General features: G+C 39.0%; 1 protein-coding gene across 1 annotated transcript; it reads right to left on the reverse strand.

Moving 5' to 3' along the window:
- Positions 1-111: 111 nt before the first annotated feature.
- On the reverse strand, positions 112-21,811 carry LOC149079900 (uncharacterized). Its single transcript, XM_089240400.1, has 13 exons — positions 21,530-21,811; positions 14,115-14,237; positions 12,381-12,658; positions 11,385-12,234; positions 11,068-11,205; positions 7,312-7,592; positions 6,195-6,957; positions 4,857-4,994; positions 4,486-4,763; positions 2,041-3,538; positions 1,431-1,562; positions 1,016-1,299; positions 112-720 (listed from the first exon to the last, which is right to left on the reverse strand). Exons 1-13 carry the CDS (start codon positions 21,597-21,599, stop codon positions 238-240), a joined length of 5,316 nt encoding a protein of 1,771 aa, XP_089096526.1. The 5' UTR covers positions 21,600-21,811; the 3' UTR covers positions 112-237.
- Positions 21,812-23,365: the final 1,554 nt, after the last annotated feature.

Raw genomic sequence — 23,365 nt, forward strand, 5'->3', positions numbered from 1 at the left:
TTAGACCCCCCCCCCCTGCAAATTCAAATTGTTCATTGAACACCCCCTTATTCATTTCAAATGATTTTAGAAATGTTCAGAGTCAATGAAAATATTTGGACGCACAAAATATTTAATAATTATTTATTGATGATACTTAAATGGTGGAATAATCAGTAAATGCAAAATGAAAATTGAATTCAAATGGCAATGTGTGATAAATAATAAGCTAATTTGATAAACGCACGTATGGTGATTTTACAAGCGCGTGTCCTCGTTTTGAACGGTGATATTTGCCAACTCGGGAGCGTGGACTCTTTCCATTTCAACATCACTTCTCTGTTCCGATTCCATAGTATACTTCCTGATACGTTTATTGGCAGACCGGGAATTCACGTAGAATACGAGTCCGCCGAACACCGCTACACACGAGACGACGGTCAGGAGTGCGATGTGCCAAACCTGGAGTGGTGATTGATCGATGATCGAATGCTTGATAGGTGTGACATTGTTCCCTGGAGTCGTTTTATGCGTCGAGAATGACGTGGGTTGCTCAGTTCTGTGGTCTTCACTGCTGCTGGTGGTGCTACTAGTCCTGCGCTCAGTTGTTTCTGCGGTTATTGTTATTGTTGATATAACAGTGGTCGTCGGTTTGACTGTCTCTGGTACTGTCTGATCAGAGTCGAACCTCAAATTCTTGATGGCCAGTGGCGAACTTTTCACGATGCCGTGTAGAGTGATCTAAATCGAGGTTAAAAAGCATAATAAAACATTTGAAACTTGATACATCCTCATTTTTCGTATATTTGAGCATTTCTAATATACGAAAAATAATTTCTCTAAACTAATATATACTCATATCTATCTAATGAGTGGTTTCAGACCCAAGGCCACCATTTCAAAAATTGCTTGACTAAACGCGTACTATCGCCGCTTTCATTTTAGCGGTAGTTTTCTGGAACATCATGTAAACCCCTTTTCCTCACCTAAAGTAATGGCACCCAGGTAATGTGTTTTTCATTAAAATCAAACTCACTTGAAAGCTCTGTACTTGCTGTCCGCTGCTCAAGCATTGACCCAAAACTATCGAGATATTATTCCACTTCTTGTAGTGAGGGCACTCTATAATTCCGCATTGCTGGTGATTTCCTGCTCGCCCTTGATCGACTATGTTCACGTGGAGTTCAGAGTCTTCGTCGCAGTACATCAGGAAACGCAGGGTGGCGTTTTTCAAAGACGAACTAACTGTTTCGCTCCATAAAACGTCCATTTTACTCTTCGATAAATCGTCTCTGTTTCGGAGAATCAAGAACCCTCCTCCTAAATACAAAGAAAATATAAGCCTCCAAAGTCATCATAAAACAAGTTTGTTTTCATTTTCACAATTTCTGGTTAGAGCTAAATTGGGTTCGAAACATGATTGTACGAGATACAAATGGATGACTATATACCTTTTGTTTCAGGAATCTCAGGATCAATAGATGAATTGGAAATCTCCCATTTCACTTTCTTTGTGCCTCCTTTAGTAATCCAGGAACACAACGTATTTTCGAAGGAACATGATATGACTTCTTTCGGTGAAACTGTGACCATGAAATGAAAGAAGATCAAATCAATTGCAATGTACGGGGCATCCCGCATATTCGTGAATGATTAAAAAATTTCATAAAAATTGAAGGAAATCGTATATTTGAATGCGTTTTGCAAAAATATTCTCACGAAGGGTCTTTTTTGCTAGTAAAGAAAAAAAAAAATAAGATCGAATTTTCGTCGATAGACAGCGTTGCTCAAAATCAAATCAAGAGGAGATCTGCCCGAACCTTTCTTCAATCGCTTCTGTGTCTGAAAAGTTTGTGAAGCTTCAGCAGGCGATTTTCGTAGCTGAGGTAAACAACTTCGCCAGTAGAGCTTTACCATATCAGAGCTCAAACTTTAATATATTTTTCAGTATGATAAAATAGTGTCTTCTATAATCGATATACACACGTTTTATGAACATCTACTTATAAATTCATCTCTCTTTTAGGATTATAGGAAAGAAAAATACTTCACACAACTTACCCGTGGTTGGTGGCAAAGTCGTTGTTGAGTCAGAAATGGGTGACGGTGACGTATTTTCCAATGTAGTCGTCTTATCCGATGTAGTAGTGGTCTCATCTGATTTAGTCGTCTTATCCGATGTAGTAGTGGTCTCATCTGATGTAGTCGTCGTATCCGATGTAGTAGTGGTGTCATCTGATGTAGTCGTCGTATCCGATGTAGTAGTGGTGTCATCTGATGTGGTCGTCTTATCCGATGTAGTAGTGGTCTCATCTGATGTGGTCGTCTTATCCGATGTAGTAGTGGTCTCATCTGATGTGGTCGTCTTATCCGATGTAGTAGTGGTCTCATCTGATGTAGTCGTCGTATCCGATGTAGTAGTGGTGTCATCTGATGTGGTCGTCTTATCCGATGTAGTAGTGGTCTCATCTGATGTAGTCGTCTTATCCGATGTAGTAGTGGTCTCATCTGATGTAGTCGTCTTATCCGATGTAGTAGTGGTCTCATCTGATGTGGTCGTCTTATCCGATGTAGTAGTGGTCTCATCTGATGTAGTCGTCGTATCCGATGTAGTAGTGGTGTCATCTGATGTGGTCGTCTTATCCGATGTAGTAGTGGTCTCATCTGATGTAGTCGTCTTATCCGATGTAGTAGTGGTCTCATCTGATGTAGTCGTCTTATCCGATGTAGTACTGGTCTCATCTGATGTAGTCGTCGTATCCGATGTAGTAGTGGTGTCATCTGATGTGGTCGTCGTATCCGATGTAGTAGTGGTCTCATCTGATGTAGTCGTCGTATCCAATGTAGTAGTGGTCTCATCTGATGTAGTCGTCTTATCCGATGTAGTACTGGTCTCATCTGATGTGGTCGTCTTATCCGATGTAGTAGTGGTCTCATCTGATGTAGTCGTCTTATCCGATGTAGTACTGGTCTCATCTGATGTAGTCGTCTTATACGATGTAGTCATCTTATCGGATATAGTCTGTTCACTTGTCATAAACGATGAAGATGAAAATTCACGAGAAGATGCAGTAGATTCTGAATGCAAGGTGGAAGTTCTTATATCTTTGTCTGTTGATGATTCAGACGTCACGGCTGTTGTTGTGGACGATGATCTTTCTTCTTCTGTCACAACATCTGATGTCATCGGTGGCTTGTAGGATGTTTTATGTTCCTTTGTTGTGGTGTCTTTTCTCGTCGTCGGTGTTACGAAAGTTGATTTTTTGCTTTCTGACGTTGAGTCTGAAGTCATTGGTGGCGCTGAAGATGATTTTTCTTCTCTTGTCACAGAATCAGTAGTCATCGTTGACATAGAAGTAGACGTTTCCATTTCTGTCGTCGAATCTGAAGTCATAGGTGGCGCGGAAGTCGTTGGCATGGTAGACGCTTCTTCTTCCGTCACGGAAATCGTCGTCGATATTTTATCAAAAGATTTGGTTGTAGTTTGATCAGTGAAGGCCGTGAATCTTAAATGCTTCATTGCTAGAGGTGTTTTCGTGACCATTCCATTCAATGTGATCTAAAAAAAAGAAGAATAAGAATCAAGGAAATTAATTTTTTTAAATGCATCTCCTTTTTTTGTCTTCCATACCTTGACCTACAGTTTAATGACAATTTCTAGAGGCCGCGCATGAAGTATACTATATAACGTTCACTAATTTCTTATATTGATTTTAATAAGCATTTTCACAGTTGCGGTGTAGATAATTCAGGATACCAGTCAATATTTGTTCTGTTTTTACAGGTGCAGGGCCCTAATTAACAGAATTAATGAAAAATATTTTTCTTTCAAAATGGCTGTGCCAAAAATGTTTTTAGCACTTCCATCTCGATACAAAAAATGTTTTTGGCATGTGGGAATATGTTAGGACCCTACGTCCCTTCTCTTTTATTTTTGTTTTTGGCACACCGAAAGTTGTTGGACCCCCCTTCCGTCTCAAATCAAAAATGTTTTTGGTACATTGAATGTATTTGGAGACTCTCCGTCTCTTTGTTTTCGATTTTTTTTTCTCGGCACTCTGATAGTTGCGGGGCCCGTTCCGCCTAAAGTCGAAAAATGTTTTTGTCACGCGGATATTAGTTACGTTCCTCTGTCATTTTGCCTACAATTTTTTTCCGCCACACAGTTAATTGTGACCCCTTCCGTATAAAATCGGAAGATGTTTTTGCCACATTCAATTTAGTTGGGGGTCAGCTCCATCCTGTCTTATCGAAACGTCGATAGTTGCTGGGCTTCCTCCGTCTGAAACCAAAAAAAAATGTTTTGGGCACGCAGAAATTACTGGGAGGTCCAATGCAGCCGCACTTGTCACACACCCCCAAGGGCGGCTCTGTGTCTATCTATAACGTTTTGACCTTGGAGGTGACGAAGTGTGGATGACACCAACATCTCGGCTACCGGGCAGAAACAATAATAATATCAGGCAATCTGTAAAGTATTCAAAATTTTACAAAGGCTCGACTCACTTGAAACTGGCGAGTACGGTTGTTTTCGAGATAGTCTTTCAATGGTATATGAACGAAATTCCAATCGTATTCTTTGACACATTCGATATCTCCATAGTATTTATGTACATGACCCTTCTCGTTCAGGAGATGCATCTCTAGTTCCGTGTCACCACCGCAGTACACCATAGCAGTGAGATTGACGTCTGGTGTTGACCATGTGAATGGTGCACTCCAGAGGATATCAAGCTTCTCTTCTGAGATGTCTTCGTCGTTCCTCAATATGAGAAACCCTTCGTCTGAAATGATCGTTTTACGGGTTTTGATTGATATCTGATTCATATGTTCGAACTGAATCGTGAATATATAACATATAGTGACTCAATACTCACCTTCCACGTGAGGAATGTCGTGGTCAATGGTCACATTAGAAAGCCTCCACTTCACATTGGAGAGTTTTGATCCGCCTCTCGAGTTCCACGAACAAAATGAGCGTTCGAACGAACAGGAAATGTCTTCGATAGATGTACCTGTTAAGGAGATGAATGCGATATGTACTTCAGATTAAAACTTGCTTTTGCATGCGTTTGCAAAGTAGCCGCAGTTCAGTCGTGTTGGTATCGTACTTGGCTCTCACCACGAGGATCCAGGTTCGAACCCAGCACAGTGGTGGTCGGCAAAAATTAGTTTTATTCCGTTTTGTGACTACAGGGAGCGAATGCGCGCGCGCGAGCCGTTCTCCCATTTGAAAAAGTCGCTTCGCAGAGAACAGGACGACCTGCAACACGATACTGACATGTCGTCGGAAATTCAGGCATTTACCATTTTCACTTCAAAATATCGAAGTGAGATGGCAGCACTGGCAAAAACGATGTAAGTAACATAAATAGGTTAGGAAAACGCATATACACTTATGCAAACAACACCTTCCGGCATGTACTGATTGGTTAGGAATTCCGCACAGGTATGCTTACAAGATGCATGTACGGGCAAGTTGTAGTGGTAGTAGTATATGTATAGCCCGGGTGATGTTGACCGATAATTAAAGAATTATGCGGTTGAAAGAGAATAAGGCAAAATGATGAGCAAATGAAGTAAGCAAAGGATGAACAGTCAAGTGAGTTGGTGAGTGAACAAGACTCACTTCCTTACTAGGTAGCTTACTCTGTCACTCACACACTCATTATGTGATTCACTCACTCCGTCCTTCGCTCGTTCTTTTATTAAGTCATTCACTCTACCACTCGCTCACTCACTAACCATTTTATCACTCACTGCCTCACTCTCTCACTCATTCACGCTGCCATTAATCAGTTATTAATTGTAGTTCCAACGTTAACCCTCACATCTTAGAACTGGGGCCCTTTAGATAAGATCTTTGATGGGGGTCCCTCCACGCTAATTTATCTCCCAGCATGACCCAGGTCTTCTTCAACCACCTGCTTACATCTCTTCATTGAGACAGAGCGACGGGCCATGATCTGGTTAGAAGGAAGAGGAGGAGGTCATTGATCTCTCACGGGCTCAACCACTAACTCACTCCTTCGTGTCGAACTGTTGGCGGTGAATTTTCCGTAAATCCATAAAAGGTATCTCAAATTGCCCGAAATTCGGTTTAATCGAGGCTCAAGTTCTACTGTACATCATACATCTTCTAAATATATACCCGTTCATAAATAATTTTAAAAGCAATAGACGTCATGAAAGCAGCGCCGTCTAGATATACGTACCTATTGGAATTGTAGTTATATTCTCTGTCGTCGATACAGTTGAAGATATTTCGACAGAAATAGTGGAGAGTAATCCTTCAGATGTTCTTGTGATGTCTGTTTGAACATCCGTGACCTTTGTATGGTTGTAGGTGACTCTGGTCGAAGTGGTTGGTTCGTCGGAAACAGGTGTCGACGATGATTTCGTTGACGAATTTGTTGTTTCATCGCTTGGACTCGGGGATGAGATGGGCTCATGTGATGATGATGTCGACATGATAGAAGATGACGTGGATTTTGAAGTTGTACCATCGGATGTCGAGTATTTTCGAGAGGTTTTCGGAACCGTTGTCGAGTAGGCTGATGACGATGAATCCGTGTTTTCGGAAAGAGTCGATAAAGATGAGGTGTGTTCGTGGTTTTCTGAGCTCGTTACGGTGACTTGTTCAGAAGTTGATTCTGACATAAGAGTCGATAACGTTGGTGTCGATTCCTGTTTGGTACTTGTTGGCGTGGGTCGTGAAACTGGCGTTGTATCTTCTCCGATTTCTGGCGTAGACGAAATGGGCGAATTAGTTATAGACGATGTAAATTTCGAAGCTTCTGTGGTTGAAAACAGGGTCGTATCTTTTTTACTTGATGTATACCGTGCTGCTGTTGTCGAAATCCCCGTCGTTGAGTCGGTTGATGATAAAAAGCCTGGAGTTTCTGTGGTTTGGCCAGTGATAAATTTCAAATTTTTCAGGGCCAATGGAGATTTTTTCACCATGCCTAGCAAAGTCATCTGAAATGAAAAATGACAAGCTTCATTTAACATTTCGAAACACAAAGAAACCATAACACGATTTCATACCTTAACATTCACGTTCATACCATACACAGTGAAACCTCTAAACTTGGACACCTCTGGGTTCCGGGCACCTCGCTATATCGGACTGTTTCCAGTGGAGCCGGAAATAACTCTCTTTAATACAGAATGCCCATGACACTTTACCTCTATAACTTGGACACTTCTTCAACTAGGACAGATTTTAATGAAACCGTAGGTGTCTAACTTAGACAGGTATTACTGTGTATTCGATAAAATATTCTTAGTAGAATGTGACCGAAGTCCATAAGTCAACTTGATAGAGCGTACTTGATATCGACGTGCAGGATTCTTCTCAAGGTACTCACGAAGAGGAATTGATACCGAGTTCCATTGGTTCTCATCTGGACATTCTACATCACCGTAGGAAGCTTTCACTTTATGCTCTTTGTCCAGTAGATTGAGTTGGAGTTCCGAGCCGGTGCCGCAGTAGATCATCATCTCGAGCGAGACGTTAGGGTTCGACCAAGTGAATGGTGGACTCCATAACAAATCCATTTTGTGTTTTTTGATGACGTTCTCTTTATTTTCGAGTACAATGAACCCTGTACCTGAAATGGGTACGTAAAAAATTTCTTTGACATAATTATAAAATGAATGTTACAAATTCTTTTAGCGATTCACTGGACAGGGTGTCCCTTTAAGCCCGCAGAAACTATGCAGATCAAGAATCATTACCCGGAGTGAATATGCAGTTTAGGGCCGTTCAAGTGTAACGTCAGTTGATTTTCTACCCATTTTTGACTCCCCCATTTTGTCAGCAGAAGTCAGCAAAACTCTGGACTTCCCCCCCCCCCCCGTCAGAAAAATTTCGTCAGCTCTTCCTCCTACCGAGATGTACGCGGAGGGGGAGGCCCGAACAGTCCCTACCACCCCCCCCCCCCGACGATAAAAAAAAATCATTGATGCAAATAATATTTAAAAAAAATTGAAATTTCGGAAGAAAATGCCTATACATATTATTATAATGAATTTCTGGTGGGTCGCAACGAATTTCTAAAGAGAAATTTTTTCTAAGCTAGCCATCTTCAACCTGTTGCTCGAAGCACTAAGAGTACTTGTTGCTCGTGTCAGATTTGGTGCTCGCAAGCACTTGATCAAATCTTCGATCAAACACCCTACAAAAATTACATTCAAAGATTACAACTTGCAGTTTTGAGGCATACCTATGTCAAATTTGCCGTCAGTGATGCTCTTCATTTCATGATGGACTCTCGCGACTTGAGAAATGTTGAAGACCCTTTCTCAAAACCATATATGCTCACCAAATGTGGCCCTCGGGGTTATCTGATGTGGCCGCCACCTCAAACGTAATTTTATAAAAACTAACAAAGTGTCGCATTTACAGATCACTTGAATGACCCCGGCAGAGTTCCAGAACACTTAAGAGGTCAGTGGCAAATTTAGAGATCCCCTTAAGTTACACGTGGTTCAGTTTTAACGCACTTGAGCGGCTCGCAGTGCAGTTCTTCATCACTGAAGTTGAACGTTTCGACTAGCAGTACCCATCGTGTTCCGCTGTTGGCGATTTTTTTCAACAATCTTAGCGATAGGTGGGAAATTTACTTGCCTTTCCATACTTTTTCCACTATAATTGCCAACTTCACTTGCCTTTGGCATTTTATTTTACAGTAACTGGCAACTCGTGTTTAACAACTTTACTTGCACGTGACACTTTTTCTGATGTAAACGACAACCTTACTTGCCTTTGAGAAATGTTTTGGCCATAACTGGCAGCTTTATTTGCCTTTGGAAACTGTTTTTTGGCAATATCTTGTATTTTTATAAAAGAAATATACTCAGCCAAGGTATTTAGCGTGTTGTGTTCATTGGTACTACGTGATCAACTTTGACGGGCCGGAGCTTGTGCAATCCCGCTCTATAGTGTCATAGGCCGTTAAAAACCTGGTCTAGGGGCAAGCCAAAGGAGTCATATCTAGTGATAGTGATATCACTATCTTCAATTTTACAACCATGACTAATCCAAATATGGCATATGGCAATTTATTTTGTGCCACGGTGTCCGCGTGGTGGATCTTGGAAATGGGTGTAATGCCAATCACATATATTTATTTTAGAAGTTTTATCTATTCCAAGCAAAGATTTTTTTGTGCGGAAGTATGGAAAACAAATGAAAGAAATTGGCGCAATATAGGACTAAGTAGTAGTAGGACTAATGTAGGACAAACTAGGACTTTTATGACCTTGCATATATTCTATGCATTTTATGTATTTGCTATTTTTATGAAGTAGAACATTTCTTTCATGATTTTCGGTAATTTTTTAATGCATTTTTATGATCTTCAGAACTTGAGGCATGTTTTGATATTGCATATTTTTCAGCATAACAATGAAGATTTGTTTTTTTCTCCGACCTCTCCTCCCTAGCTTCATTTCCCGCAGTTGGTGATTTTAGCAATAATTGGCTATTTCTCAAGCAACTATTGGCAATTTTATTAGTGTGCCCTTGTATTTGATAATGATTGGCGATTTCTTGTAATTTCGCGTATTTTTCTCGTGAATTTACGATCAGCCTATTTGTGAAAGAATATTTTTAGGTTTTTTAGGGCATAAAAACCCTAGCCTACTATTTACATATGCACATTCACCTTATGGTACCTATTACATAAGACTTCAGATATTGAAGTTAAAATTATCAGATAATTCCGCCTGGCGGTCGAGTGGTTAGGGAACTAGCTTCTCACTGTGCAGGTCTGGGTTCGAATCCCGGTTCGGGCATGGATGTTTACTAACACTAACAAATTCCCTGGACGGATCATGCTGATCCCTTGGGAATACGTGTGGATCACGTTATTTTTATTTTAATGTATATACAGGGGTGCGTAAGTAACCGGGAGTATGACATTTTACAGGTGAACCGTTGATCCTGGAGGCATACTTCCAATAAGGAAAAGCACCGAATAATGTGTAGCACTCACAAATGAAATTCATGTTGCAAGGGGTTTTGTACAGCTGTTATCTAGAAAATGTTAACTGACTATACTCTGTGCTCAGAAACCCAAATGTGAAGTTGTTGCCTTGTCTCTCCTGATGCTAACAAAAGAAACTCCACGCTTGTAAGTGCAATATTCGCTGAGATATTCGAAGTAAAAAAAACGGACGAAAGTTGGGAAAAAACAGCTTTAAATGCGGGTTAAACGGTTTAGTCGTATTTAACGCCGTTTTTTCTCAACTTTCCTCCATGTTTCGCATATTACACTTACAAACGCTCATTTTTTTAGTTCGAACATTGCACTTACTAACGTGGAATATCTTTTGTTGGCATCGGGAGAGACAGGGCTACAACTTTCTAACTGGACTTATGTGCACAGAATGTCCGTATAGAATGTTAATTTTTATAACTATACAACCCCGTTGCAACATGAATGCTAAACATTTTTTGGACACTTTTTTTTTTTTAATTTACACCTCCAAGATCAATCGTATACCATTTGCAAGACGCACGTCCTATTACTTACGCATACTACATATGCTACCGCTAAAGCTCGAAAGCCGTTAATGTGCACATTACCTAACTAATCTGCAGATTAACCGATTTGATACCTGGACAATCTGTAGAATAACTGATTTCTGCACTTTATATGTATTTCTTCAAATTTAATGCAATTATTAAATTTCTCGGACCATATTACCGTACTAACAAGTTAACCTGTTTTTTTAAATAACTTTGTTATTTTTTTAAATAAAAAACTGAATTATCTTAATTTTAAAACCAATTTTTGCATTTTTGAGATGAACATGAATCGATCAAATATCAGTTTACTGTGACAAGAATTCGTTCAATGTTTCCTTGATAGATCGCAGCACTACTTATTCATTCTATGGAAAGAAAAATGGTGAATAAAATCCGTCTATCTAAAATATAGGGAAGTGAATTCAGTGTGTTTGACTGGTATACTAGCTAGTGATCTCACCGGGATTGCAAGAGGACCGGAGTTCGATTTCCGGTGGAGACCACCAGTCTGTTTCCTTGAATTTTTTTTGGGAAGTAAAGTGAGGACTTACCATTGGTTCCTGATATACCAGGATCAGTAGCTGAATCCACCATTTTCCACCTAACTTTTGATCCAGAACTGCCACCTTTCGAGTACCAGAGGCAAAAAGAATTCTCAAATGTGCACGAAAGGTCATCAATTCGGAGAACTGAAATGAAAAAGAATTCGCTATTGAAAATTAGGTTCTTGTGTCAAAGATCTAGTCATGCAATTTCAGTCCTCATAAGTCAATTAAAACCAGAACGCCACCACCCTTGCTAGTGCCAAACAAAGCTAAAGCAATAATTTCGTCTAAGAAGGAAGACGTTTTCTGTATTTAAAGCTTACTTTGAGGTAACGTCGTCTTTTGTGTTGGTGAGGTCCATGTTGAGACTGACGATGGCTCCGTTGTATCACGGGACACTCTGGATGTAGTAGAGAATATTTCTGACGTTGGTACCACAGGGGATGTTTGAAATATTGTTTCAGTGTTGATCGGGGCAGTTATCTTGGTTGTACCGTGAGTAAAAATCTCGGAAGCAGTGGTTATTTGTGATGAGACATCTGACGTAATTTTAGACGAAGCCTCTTCAGAGTCTGAGGTCATTGTCGCTACAGTTGGCGACATATGGGTTGAGGTCGAGTTTGTGACTAGTGTTTGTTGCTCTGTCGCCGTTGTTCTTGGGGTCGATGATAATGTGGAGACAGTGTCTGTGCCATGCGTTTGCGACACGGATGTATCTCTTGACGATGTCGACGAGTACGCTGCTGTCGAAGTCTCGGTGACGATTTCTGCATCAGAACTATGAGATACAATGGTCGTAGCAACTTCCGAAGAACTCTCTGGGGAAGTTTGTTCTTCGGTGGAGGAAGCACTTGTTTCTGTGGATGATGCGAAAATCTTTGTACTTATTTCTGTGGGAGATCTACTTGATGTTTTTATTGAAGTCGTTGCTGGTCGATCAGAGCTTGTCGACGAAGAAGTTGAGCGACTGTTAAGATTATCCGAAGTTGTATAAGGTGGGGGAGTCGTTGCTGAAAAGCCATCTTCGGTAATCACCGAGGATGACGTATCTTCTTTGGTTGTCGTTACAGGCAGGGATATTGTTCTGGTGGATGGGGTGATTGAATCATCCGGAACGAAATTCAAATGCTTCAATGCCAATGGCGATATTTTCACAGAGCCCTGCAGAATAATCTGTGAAATATAAGAAATCAGTTTTGAGTTCATAGTTAGTTTTGAGTGTTCATAGATTTAAGAGTGACAGTTCCATTTCGATGGGATCTAGCATGACTATATTAAACTTCAATCAGGAAAAAGATGAGAGCAGCAGCTGAACTTACTTGAAACTGCCTCGGTGATTTCCCGCTGAGATATTCATGCAGGGGGATGACTATGAAGTTCCACGAATCTTTCTCGCTGCAAGCTATTACTCCATGTTGTCTTGATTCACGATTTCCGATGTCTAAGAAATTCATCTGTAACTCCGTATCTGTGCCGCAGAACACGTGTGCGGTGAGTGTGATGTTTGGCGATGACCACGTGAATAACTGACTCCACAGATTTCCCAGTACGCTCCTGGAAGGGTCAAGCGTGTTCCTTAGTATGAGGAATCGTTCTCCTAAACAAATGAGTATAACATTGCATTTTATTAGAGAATACCAAAGTCAAGAGAAGTCCATAATTTTAATTTTTTGCGTTTATTCAAATACGGTCAGACTCCTTTATAACTCTCTGGAAGATTCCACGAATTTTTATCAATAACAAATTGTCGTTAAAACCAATGGTGACCATAGGCGGAGATAGCCTTGAAAATCTGGGGAGGGGAGCACGATGATCATTGCTAGGGCATGACGATGATGATGCCAATTCATATACTCGCACATACATTAGATCAGTCGGCTCCACCTTCAACGCAGGGGGGGGGGGGGGGAGGTGGGGGAATTGGGGACATTGCCCTCCCATCCCGCACGTATCTCCGCCCCATAATGTTAACGTTTTTAAGTCCTTTTATGCATGAAATATTATATGCAACCGAATCCTATAAATGAAGTTATTTCATTAAGATCGTTGGGTGACCATATTTAAGCAAGAAAGCTGCAGAAAAATGGAATCATAAATCCGGGACATTGCGAGTTGTGCCCAAGATTGTTACAAACTGTCGAGGAAATCACAAGTTATTGCGTACGTATGACCTTTGGTGGAAATAAAGCTCAATTAATTAAATTAGTGAAATTAAACTAAACAAAATTGTAGTAAGCGCTTCATTGATAAAATTCGTACATTTCTACTAAAAAGTCTGGCAAAATTACGAGAAAATACGTCACATACCGATAAGCAAGTCGGAATGTCAAACATGTGATAAATCTTTTTTTTTGGAAAAGAGTGCAAACCATCCCACGATAGTTTTCACTTGATGATTAGACCATTTTCCTCTACATACATGTCGACATCTGGTGGCCTAATGTCACTCACGAGCTATTCGTGGATTGTTGCCGCCGTCCATGTACGCGGAGCCATTCAACATATATGTATTATCTAAGGAAGGAATATTCTATCTGTCTCCATAGTTTCGAGGTAAAGCACACGTCCGGCAAACGAGAGACCGGGGGGTTTGGGACCCCGGGGAGGTGGAGGGGTGCATTTTCTTCGAAAAATCATCATCTCCTAATATAGGTAGTTCTTCCGAAACATCTTGTATTAACAAGTGGGAGAGGAATCTTCCTTGACATACATCCCAAAATAGTCATGTCTGTTTGATAACTTTTAAAATTTTTTTATTGTTAAATCAAAACAACAAAGGAACATGCCCTCTAATTTTGGTAGGAAAACGCTATTAGAAAACGGGAGCAAAAGCGTCGAAAAAAAAAATGTCGTTATAACCGAAGCATGGCGTTTTCATCGACTTTGTAAGCAAGGGTTATTAACATCATTATGTATAAGAATCAGACAGGAGAACGCAAATTTATTCACTTTAACACCGATTAGTCGTTACAACCGAGGTAATTATAACTGAGTTTGACTATTACACACTCGCACATGGTTATTCCTAACTAAAAGTACACAGTGCTCATTACCTCCTATCAATTGTCCTTCACTTGAATTTGATAAACGCCACTGCACACCTTTACTACCACCTTTATTGGTCCATGCACAAATCGTGTCTTCAAATGAACATGATATGTCCTCTATACTTGGAGCTATACAAAATAAAAATTAATTAAGAGATCAGTCAAGTCAGTATATATATATAGTATGTGGTTCACTTACCACACACACAAATGGTCAGTTTTCCGACATACGTCCCGTGAGTATCGAATAATCTAAGGTCTACTGTGTTTCCGAATACCCTGGACAGGAGAGAAAGCAGTATGCAAGAAGGAAGATCTGATAATTGAATATATGAAAGCAGCGTATAGATGACGTCGTTCCTCACGAAGTGCTTTTGCAGCGTGTCCTGGCATCTGCATATGAAACAAAAATTCGGGCATCTGCCGTACAGAAGACAGATAGCAGTGACCACTAGAGTTCTGAACAAGCATAATGCTGACAACACAAAACGTTAGTACCACACATATAAACTGAAGAGCCAAAAAAACTGGTATAGGCATGCGTATGCGAATAAAGAGATATGGAACCAATCAGAGTACGGCGCTGCGGTCGGCAACGCCTATATAACACAACAAGTGTCTGGCCTAGTTGTTAGATCGGTTACTGCTGCTACAATGACAGGTTATCGAGATATAAGTGAGTTTGAACGTGGTTTTATAGTCGGAGCACGAGAGATGGGACATAGCATCTCCGAGGTAGCGATGAAATTTGGATTTTAACGTACGACCATTTCACGAGTGTACCGTAAATATCGGGAATCCGGTAAAAAATTAAATCTACGACATCGCTGCTGCCGAAAAAAGGCCATGCAAGAACGGGACCAACGACGACTGACGAGAATCATTAAACGTGAAAGACGTGCAACTCTTCCGCAAATTGCTGCAGATTTCAATGCTGGGCCATCAACAAGTGTCATCGTGCGAACCATTCAAAACATTCAACGAAACATCATCGATATGGGCTTTCGGAGCCGAAGGCCCACTCGTGTACCCTTGATGACTGCACGACACAAAGCTTTACGCCTCGCCTGGGCCCGACAACACCGACATTGGACTCGGTTCCAATTGCTTCGAGCTGATGGACGTGTACGGGTATGGAGACAACCTCATGAATCCATGGACCCTACATGTCAACAGGGGATTGTTCAAGCTGGTGGAGGCTCTGTGATGGTATGGGGCGTGTGTGCCTGAGTGGCGTAGTGCTAAAGATGCTCGTCTTCCACTATGAAGGTTACCATCAAGGTCCATGCGTTCGAATCCAGGCATAGAACATTCGAAGCAAGTTCTTTACCTACCGAGCCTAGGGCGACCACCAATGGATGGAGCCTTCATCTCCCACTCAACTCCACTGGTTGGAAATTACCGTATGGCGATATATGACCGGAGCTGGTGTGAGGTGTAGTAGTAGGTATGGGGCGTGTGCAGTTAGCCTGATATGGGACCCCTGATACGTCTAGATACGACTCTGACAGGTACGTAAGCATCCTGTCTGATCCTCTGCACCCATTCATGTCCATTGTGCATTCCGACGGACTTAGACAATTTCAGCAGGACAATGCGACACCCCACACGTCCAGAATTGCTACAATGTGGCTCAAGGAACACTCTTCTGACTTTAGACACTTCCGCTGGCCACCTAAATCCCCAGACATGAACATTATTGAACATATCTGGGATGCCTTGCAACGTGCTGTTCAGAAGAGATCTCCACCCCCTCTTACTCCTACGGATTTATGGACAGCCCTGCAGGATTCATGGTGTCAATTACCTCCAGCACTACTACAGACATTAGTCGAGTCCATGCCACGTCGTGTTGCGGCACTTCTGCGTGCTCGCGGGGACCCTACACTATATTAGGCAGGTCTACCAGTTTTTTTGGCTCTTCAGTGTATATATGCATACTATATATTTTAGCATGTCACCAATTCGTGAGAAATCCACATTTCCAGAACACTGAAGTGGCTAAACTGAAAGTTCCTTTATTAAACTTGAAAAATGCTGCCGGTAAGCTGATCAGTTGCACATGATCGAATGTAACCGATCGGCTTATCGGTTGTATTTCTAAGTTTTACAAAAGCACTTTAATACAAAACTTTTATCAAATTTACAAGATTGTTATTTACTTTTTTTCTGATTGAAGGTTTCGTGGATAAATAATTTTTTTTTAAAAACTGTTTGATTTTAACTTTTAAATTTGATTCTGAATATATATACCGAGATTTCAGAACCTGACGTCCACGAAATATATCTGTTCTTTTATCAGCCATGGTCGACCTATGAAGTCTGGCCACCTCTAGCTTTAGCCCTCCAGCTTTGGCCAGCTCTAGCATTTACGATCATTTTGACTTTCCCGGACAACTCACGAGCTTGCAGATAGTCAAAAAGGTTTGAGATTTAGCAACGTTTCAGTGACTTCCAACACTAGCAATACATGTTAAAGTCTCTCTCAAACGATTAATGCATCATCTGAAAGTGCCCTAGTACTTTCAGATATGACTTAATAGCTTGCCGCTTTTATATATTCTAAGTTCTTATACTTATTAATGATATTAATACCAAAAATTATTCAATGTTTGAGATTAATGTTTGAATAAGTATGCAAGTATCGTGTTGACAGTCTGCTGTTATCTGCAGGGAGACTTTCTCGAGTGGGAGATCGGTTCACACTCAGTCCTTAAAGTTTGAAAACCGCAGAAAACCAACTTCAGCCAATCACGAACTCTAGTGACCACGATTTACTAGCACATTTTCGGTGAGAAAAAATAAATAAAAATAAGCGAATCTTTGTTTTACTTTTTAACCACACGCAGTCCAGGCTTTATCGACTATTATCAACTCAAGCCAATGGGACTCGAAGATAGAGTCCTGTCATACCGTTTGAGAGTCGATCGATTGGTTAGGAAAAATGCGAAATTATGGTGTCGCAGGGAATTTTTCTCTAATAGGGATGTTAATAAATGGAATAGCTTACCCACGGTGGTAGTAAATTGTAACACAATTGACACGTTTAAAAAGAAATACGATAAACATGTTGGGGTAAATCGGGAAGCTATCCATACTTAAAATAAGACAACTCTAAGTATTCTTATGGGCACATTAATATTTCATCAAGTATATTTATTGTTTGTAATTGCATTTTTAATTGGGTTGCTGTATTCTTGAAATATATGACATCCATTTTTTTTATGGACATCTTTTTCTTAGCCACCTCGATGGGCATTTTGCCTGTTGTGACGTTGTATTTTTATTTGTATTTGAGAGTCACGGTTAGCAATAACAGTGGGTGTCTGTCGACATGGACAGTTGAAGTTCCAACTGAAGTGTAGTTTCGAGGAATTTAATTCGATATACATACTTCGTTTTGTAACAAATTTGCGAAAAAAGCTGTTCTGGCGAAAATTGGTGACCACAGAAACGTTAATGGTATTGTTCATAGCGAACTAATATTACCATTGAGTTTTTTATTTTTTAAAAACAAGAAACGAATAGTAAAACACGCGCAGATGAGAACAGAAAGCGGACAGAGAAAGAAGAATGGAGGCGAGTTTTCTGAACAAACACATAGTTGGACAAAAAAAATCTTGAGTTGTTTAGTATTTTTAACAGAAAATGCACAGTAAATGTGAACAGCTGGTAAGAAGAAAACAGAATAGTGATGAAAGAATAAGATGTTGAAAAGTAAAGGGAAGTGAAGAACATGTGGTAGACAAAGAAAAGGGAGGAATACGCAGATGGGGCAGAGAAAACTTCTAGGAAAATGCAGACAGTAGTTGAGTAAAAATCAGAAAATGTATGGTTACGAAAAAACGGTTAAAATTGACCAAATATGAAACCTGGCAGAGAAAATAAGAAAGGTAGGCGAGTTTTTTTGAACAGAAAAAAAGACAGTCAACAGTTGACAAGAAGAAAGCAGATAGTGAACAGAGAGAAAAAGAAGATTGAGGAAGGTTTTGGAAAGGAACAGAGAGGGATTTTATACAGTTGGTAAGATGAAAACTGAAAGCGGACAAACGAAGAAATGAAGGCGAATTTTTCGAACAGAAAACAGATAGTTAATGCAAACAGTTGGCGAAATAAAAGCAGAAAGCGGACAGAGAAAGAAAAATTATGCGATGTTTATGAAAAACAGAAAATAAATGTAAGCAGTTAGTTCCGATCCCTCAATGTTCAATGTAAGCAGTTAGTAATATGAAAACAAAAAGTGGATAGAGAAAGAAGAAGGGCAGGTGAATGTTTTGAACCAAAACCAAACAGTAAGAAGAAAAACAGTGGATGAGATGTGAAAACAGAAAGCGGACAGAGACGAAAGAAGAGTTGACCAGTTTTTATAAACAGAAAACATACAGCAAATCTAAACAAAGTGTAAGATGAGCGGGAGTAGAAAAACAAAAAGTTGGCCAAGGTTACAGCAGAAAACGAACTGAAAGAAATTGACAGTTTATGTAGAGATCATGTGAGAAAAACAAAAGTAGAGAGAAGAAAGTGCACACAAAAAAAATTATAATGTACGTTCGTATAATAAACAACGTAGTAAAAATGTAACTTATGTATGAGCAGTTAATTCACAAGAGTTGATATCACAATATTACACGTGCAAGAAACTGCCACGAGAGATAGAAAATCCCCATTAAAAAGCAATTACAATATAGGTTACACAGAGAGAAGTTATCGTGACACAAACTTTCCAAGAAAATCGTTCCCTTATCTCTAAAAAAGCAGATAAACGCAAACACCTTCCGTGTAATTGCTCATTCTGCAGAGACAAAGGAGAAGAAATATATTATCAATCTCGATTATGAAATCAACTGTGTTTCGAAGAAATCGGATCGATCATCTTTTTTTTTTATCAGTGGGCAATAAGTAGCTGTTGACAATGGCAGAAAACAATGCGATTGTGTGATTAATTTTTTTATCCAGTTTCTCAAGAGGAAGAACAGTTCGAATAATAGCCAATAGTGTAACAACACTAATAATAATAGCAAACATTTTCTTTGAACTTGATAATATTGCTGCTATCTATAATACTGAAGAGATTTTCAGAATCTAATGAGGTGTTAAAATTTCGTCGTAGAGATAGTGATTCAAAAACAGTTTAGAGGCAAATAATAATATAATTTTTTGTTTGCGTATGCCAGTTAATAATATTTTAGTTCAATTTTTTTTCCGATGATCTATTAATTTCTTTCGTTTTGAACAATATTGATGTAGAAATATACAGGGTGGTCCAGAAATCTTAACATGATTTGAAAACAATCATTACAAAAAAGCTGTTAAAGATAGAGACAAACGGTTTAAAGCATTTGAAGGAGCTGGTTCTGAATTTTTTTTTTTTTTCAAAATGTTTACACGCACACCTTTTGTGACGCTGATGAAGGCAAGGCTATACAGAATTTCTTGTCATGTTATTTATAACGGGACGGGAGAGGGAGGGGGGTAACAAAGAATGGAAGTAAAAAAAATTGTAATTTTTACAATTTATTCATTTTATTTGTTCGGGCTAAAATTTAATAAGTAAATTTCTAGTATAAAACTTGAAATAAATTTATGATGTAGTTAGCAAAAAATAAATCACAAGTCAAAAGTTCCACTAGTATAATTTAAAAAATGTGAATACCATACGCTTTAGACAGCCGTGAAAGCGAATCTCTTATAACAATATAAAAGAACTAGCAATAGTACCCGGCGCTTCCTGGGTTTTTTCAATGAGGATCACGTAATATTTCCCTCTTTCTTTGAGGGACATACAAACCGTGTCCAAGTTAACCAATATGGCGCCTTCCTGCGCGACTCATGAAAGAAACGTAGAAATGAATATACAGGGTATTTGAAAAAGAATCATTCGATTTAAAAAAATCATAACTATTTAGCTTTTGATCTGTTTTGATTGAATAATGTATAGATGGAAAGAGGAAAATCTCGAGTTTTACGCAGTTGCCGACATGTAGTGCTAACCCTCTTCCTTCGTCCGCCACTGCAGTGTTTGTTAAGATTGGCTTTTCCCACAGTTAGAAACCGATTCAGATGCTTCATTTTCCAGCAGGACGGGCATCGCCACACTGGAGCTTGGACGTTAGAGAATTTTGGAACAATCGTATTCCTAAACGATGGATCGGCCGTACGTGACCTGACGATTCAGTTAAACATCACTGGCCTCCAAGATCGCCGAACCCCGCAGTGAGCGATTTCTTCTTGTGTGGGTTTATAAAAGACTACGTTTAAATGTCCCTCTCCTCTAGCTACATTAGCCGAACTGAAGATATGCATAACAGCAACAGCAGATGCAAACATGGTCCATAAGTTTGAGAGGTATTTGACTACCGTATAGATATATGCCGTGCATCCTAAGATGGACATATTGAGCACCTTTAATTTAGTTTGTAAAAAAACTTTATGATTAGCCATGTAATATAAAATTAATCTTAAGTGTCTACGTTCAATATTTTTTGTAATATACGCATTTCTAATCGGGCGATTCTCTTAAAATACCTCCCTTTATTTTTTTCCTTTTTTAAGGAGTGCTAGGTATTTGGATCCCCCCCCCCCCCGAACTTCCAAGTTAACCATCTGCCGGTTTCAGCTTCCAACAATGATTAATTAAAGCTGTGGAATTTCTTTGATGTCCTTTATAGGCTCATTATTAATTTTTAAAACAATCTAAACTGTATGACTTCATGCAGTTGAATTTAAAAAGACAATATGAAGACATTAATTTTCATGCTTGAGAGGATATTAATAAAAAGTTGAAATCAATGTTATTGCATGGATATCCAGCTCAAAAGTAGGTCCGACTAATTACTTCATATTTAATTTTCTGAGCTTCGTATCTCTAAGCGAACTCAATATATTTCAAAAATTGAGAATTCAATACAATTTTTAAAATTATTGATGTGGCGGAAAATCCCACTAAATTCCCGCATTTCTACAGTAAAATCGGCAGTTTTAACACTGATTTCTATGCGGTTCATCCTTTGCTTGTCCCTCAAAGTGATGCTGATTCTGACGATATATGTAGGCCTATATCTAAATAATATATATATATATATATATATATATATATATATATATATATATATATATATATATATTATTTAGATATATTTAGTTTTATTCAAATTTTATTCACACAAAAAATAACTTTCACGCGGGAAAAATATATACAAATACATAATGCACTATAAATTACTATAATAAGCGTATTGACAATTTCAATCAGAAAACGAATTTTTTTTGAAGATGTCATATATGCTCAACAGAAATAATTAAAAAAAAACTATGCAGCAAAGGAGTTACGTTAAATATAATTGAATATTAAATCAACATTTCTTTGGCAATTTGGCAATAGTAATAACAAGTATAAGAGTGATTAGAGATTCAACACATACCTTTCAGAAAAGAAGCACGAGAAAAATCTATTCTCAGGAAAATTAGAATAATTACGAATTTCAAATTCATATTTTATTACTCGAAGCTGATGGTAATTTAAATTTACGATTAATATTGCAATATTTCAGAAAAAAACAGAAACACGAATAAAAGTTTTTGAGGTAAATTGTCCTTCAAGTCTTTCAGTGGCGGTGGGATTTACACCTTTGATGGTGCGTAAATTTTGTAATTGTGTCACAGATGTCTAACCAGTGTCTTTGTCATAACGGCAATTAAAAGAGGAGACACGAGTGGGATCCCTATCTTTATATCATCGGCATTCGTTCTTCTTTTATTTTATCTGGAACAAAGGGGGAATGCGCAATAATAGTGCATTTTATTTTCTGATATGACGTTAATAAAATTTCTCCTTTTTCTCCTCCAGACTCCGATTGCGTTTCTTTTATATTGTTGGAGAGTTGAAAGTTGTGACGTTTCGTTTTAATTCACGTTATAATTGCTGAAATTTCGCGGAAAGCGTAAAAACATAGTAACAAATTTCATGTCACTTGAAACTTACGCCTTTCTGCATCGAGAAAGTGAACACTATATGTTATCAATCATTTGGAGCATGACGTTTAGCGTAGATAAGTGCATGGTCGCTCATTTTGGTTCGAACAACCCACGGTTCTCTTACGAGTTGAATGGTGTCACTATCCCGGATGCAACTAGAGTCACCGATTTGGGAATTCTCATTGACGATCGACTTAAGTTTTCTGAACATTGTTCAGCGGTTGTCAAAAAAGCGAATAGAATGCTTGGTCTCATTTTCAAAAAGGTCTCTTCGCGTTCTCCTAAAGTCATTCTTCCGCTTTTTCGAGGCTTAGTTCGTCCTGGACTGGAGTATGCGGTAAGGTTTTGGAGACCATACCTACAGAGGGACATAGACTTGGTTGAAGGGGTGCAGAGAAGAGCTACGCGTGTCCTTATTGGCACACAGGGCTTGAGTTATGAAGAAAGACTTCATTTTTTGAATATGTTCACATTGGATGAACGCAGGTGTCGAGGAGATATGATCGAAGTGTTCAAAATTTTCAATGGGATGGATAGGATGGACCATGAACTTTTAGTACACCGCCAATCGACTGCTTTTACAAGGGGACACCAGTATCGATTGGTGAGGGACAATGCAAGGTTATGGTGTCGCAGGGAATTTTTCTCCAATAGGGTTGTTAATAAATGGAATAGATTACCTCCGGAGGTAGTAAATTGTAACACAATTGACACGTTTAAAAAGAAATACGATAAACATGTTGGGGTAAATCGAGAAGCTATCCATTCTTAGAATAAGACAACCATAAGTATTCTTTATGGGCATTGTATAATATTTTATCATGTGTATATATTGTTTGTAATTTGTGTTAATTGCATTTTTAATTGGGTTGCTGTATTTTTGAAATATATGACATCCATATTTTTATGGGCATCTTTTTATCAGCCACCTCGTTGGGCATTTTGCCTGTTGTGGCGTTGTATTTGTATTTGTATTTATTCATTTTCATTCTGCGCACCGGTTTAACCAATATTTTACAAAGTAATGGGGAAATCAAAATATTCTCATGAAATTTCCAATTTATGCGGGCTTAGGTATAAGAACAAATATAAAATAAAAACTTGTCAAAATTTTAATAGCCTAAGGTGGCCCTCCCAGCAGTGAAGGCTCTCAAGAGAAAGTTAACTTCATATTTATTGCAACAACAACAACAAAAGAGCAAAATTAACTATGAGAACATGTTAGCCGAAAAGGGAAAGCGCGCGAGTTACAATATTCGGTACGTATTTATTTTGTCATGAAC

Source organism: Pholcus phalangioides, unplaced genomic scaffold (genome assembly GCF_987345545.1).
Source record: "Pholcus phalangioides strain wild (caught in Gottingen) unplaced genomic scaffold, Ppha-v1.0 ptg000012l_1, whole genome shotgun sequence".
Lineage (NCBI taxonomy): Eukaryota > Metazoa > Arthropoda > Arachnida > Araneae > Pholcidae > Pholcus > Pholcus phalangioides.

Excerpts from the sequence above, each read along its gene's own strand:
- LOC149079900 (XM_089240400.1), bottom strand. The coding sequence starts at position 21,599 with ATGAATTTGAAATTCGTAATTATTCTAATTTTCCTGAGAATAGATTTT. Across the intron at positions 6,958-7,311 it reads ATCCTGCACGTCGATATCAA|ATGACTTTGCTAGGCATGGT; the intron begins GTACGCTCTATC and ends TTTTCATTTCAG. Across the intron at positions 4,764-4,856 it reads CGACATTCCTCACGTGGAAG|ACGAAGGGTTTCTCATATTG; the intron begins GTGAGTATTGAG and ends CGATCATTTCAG.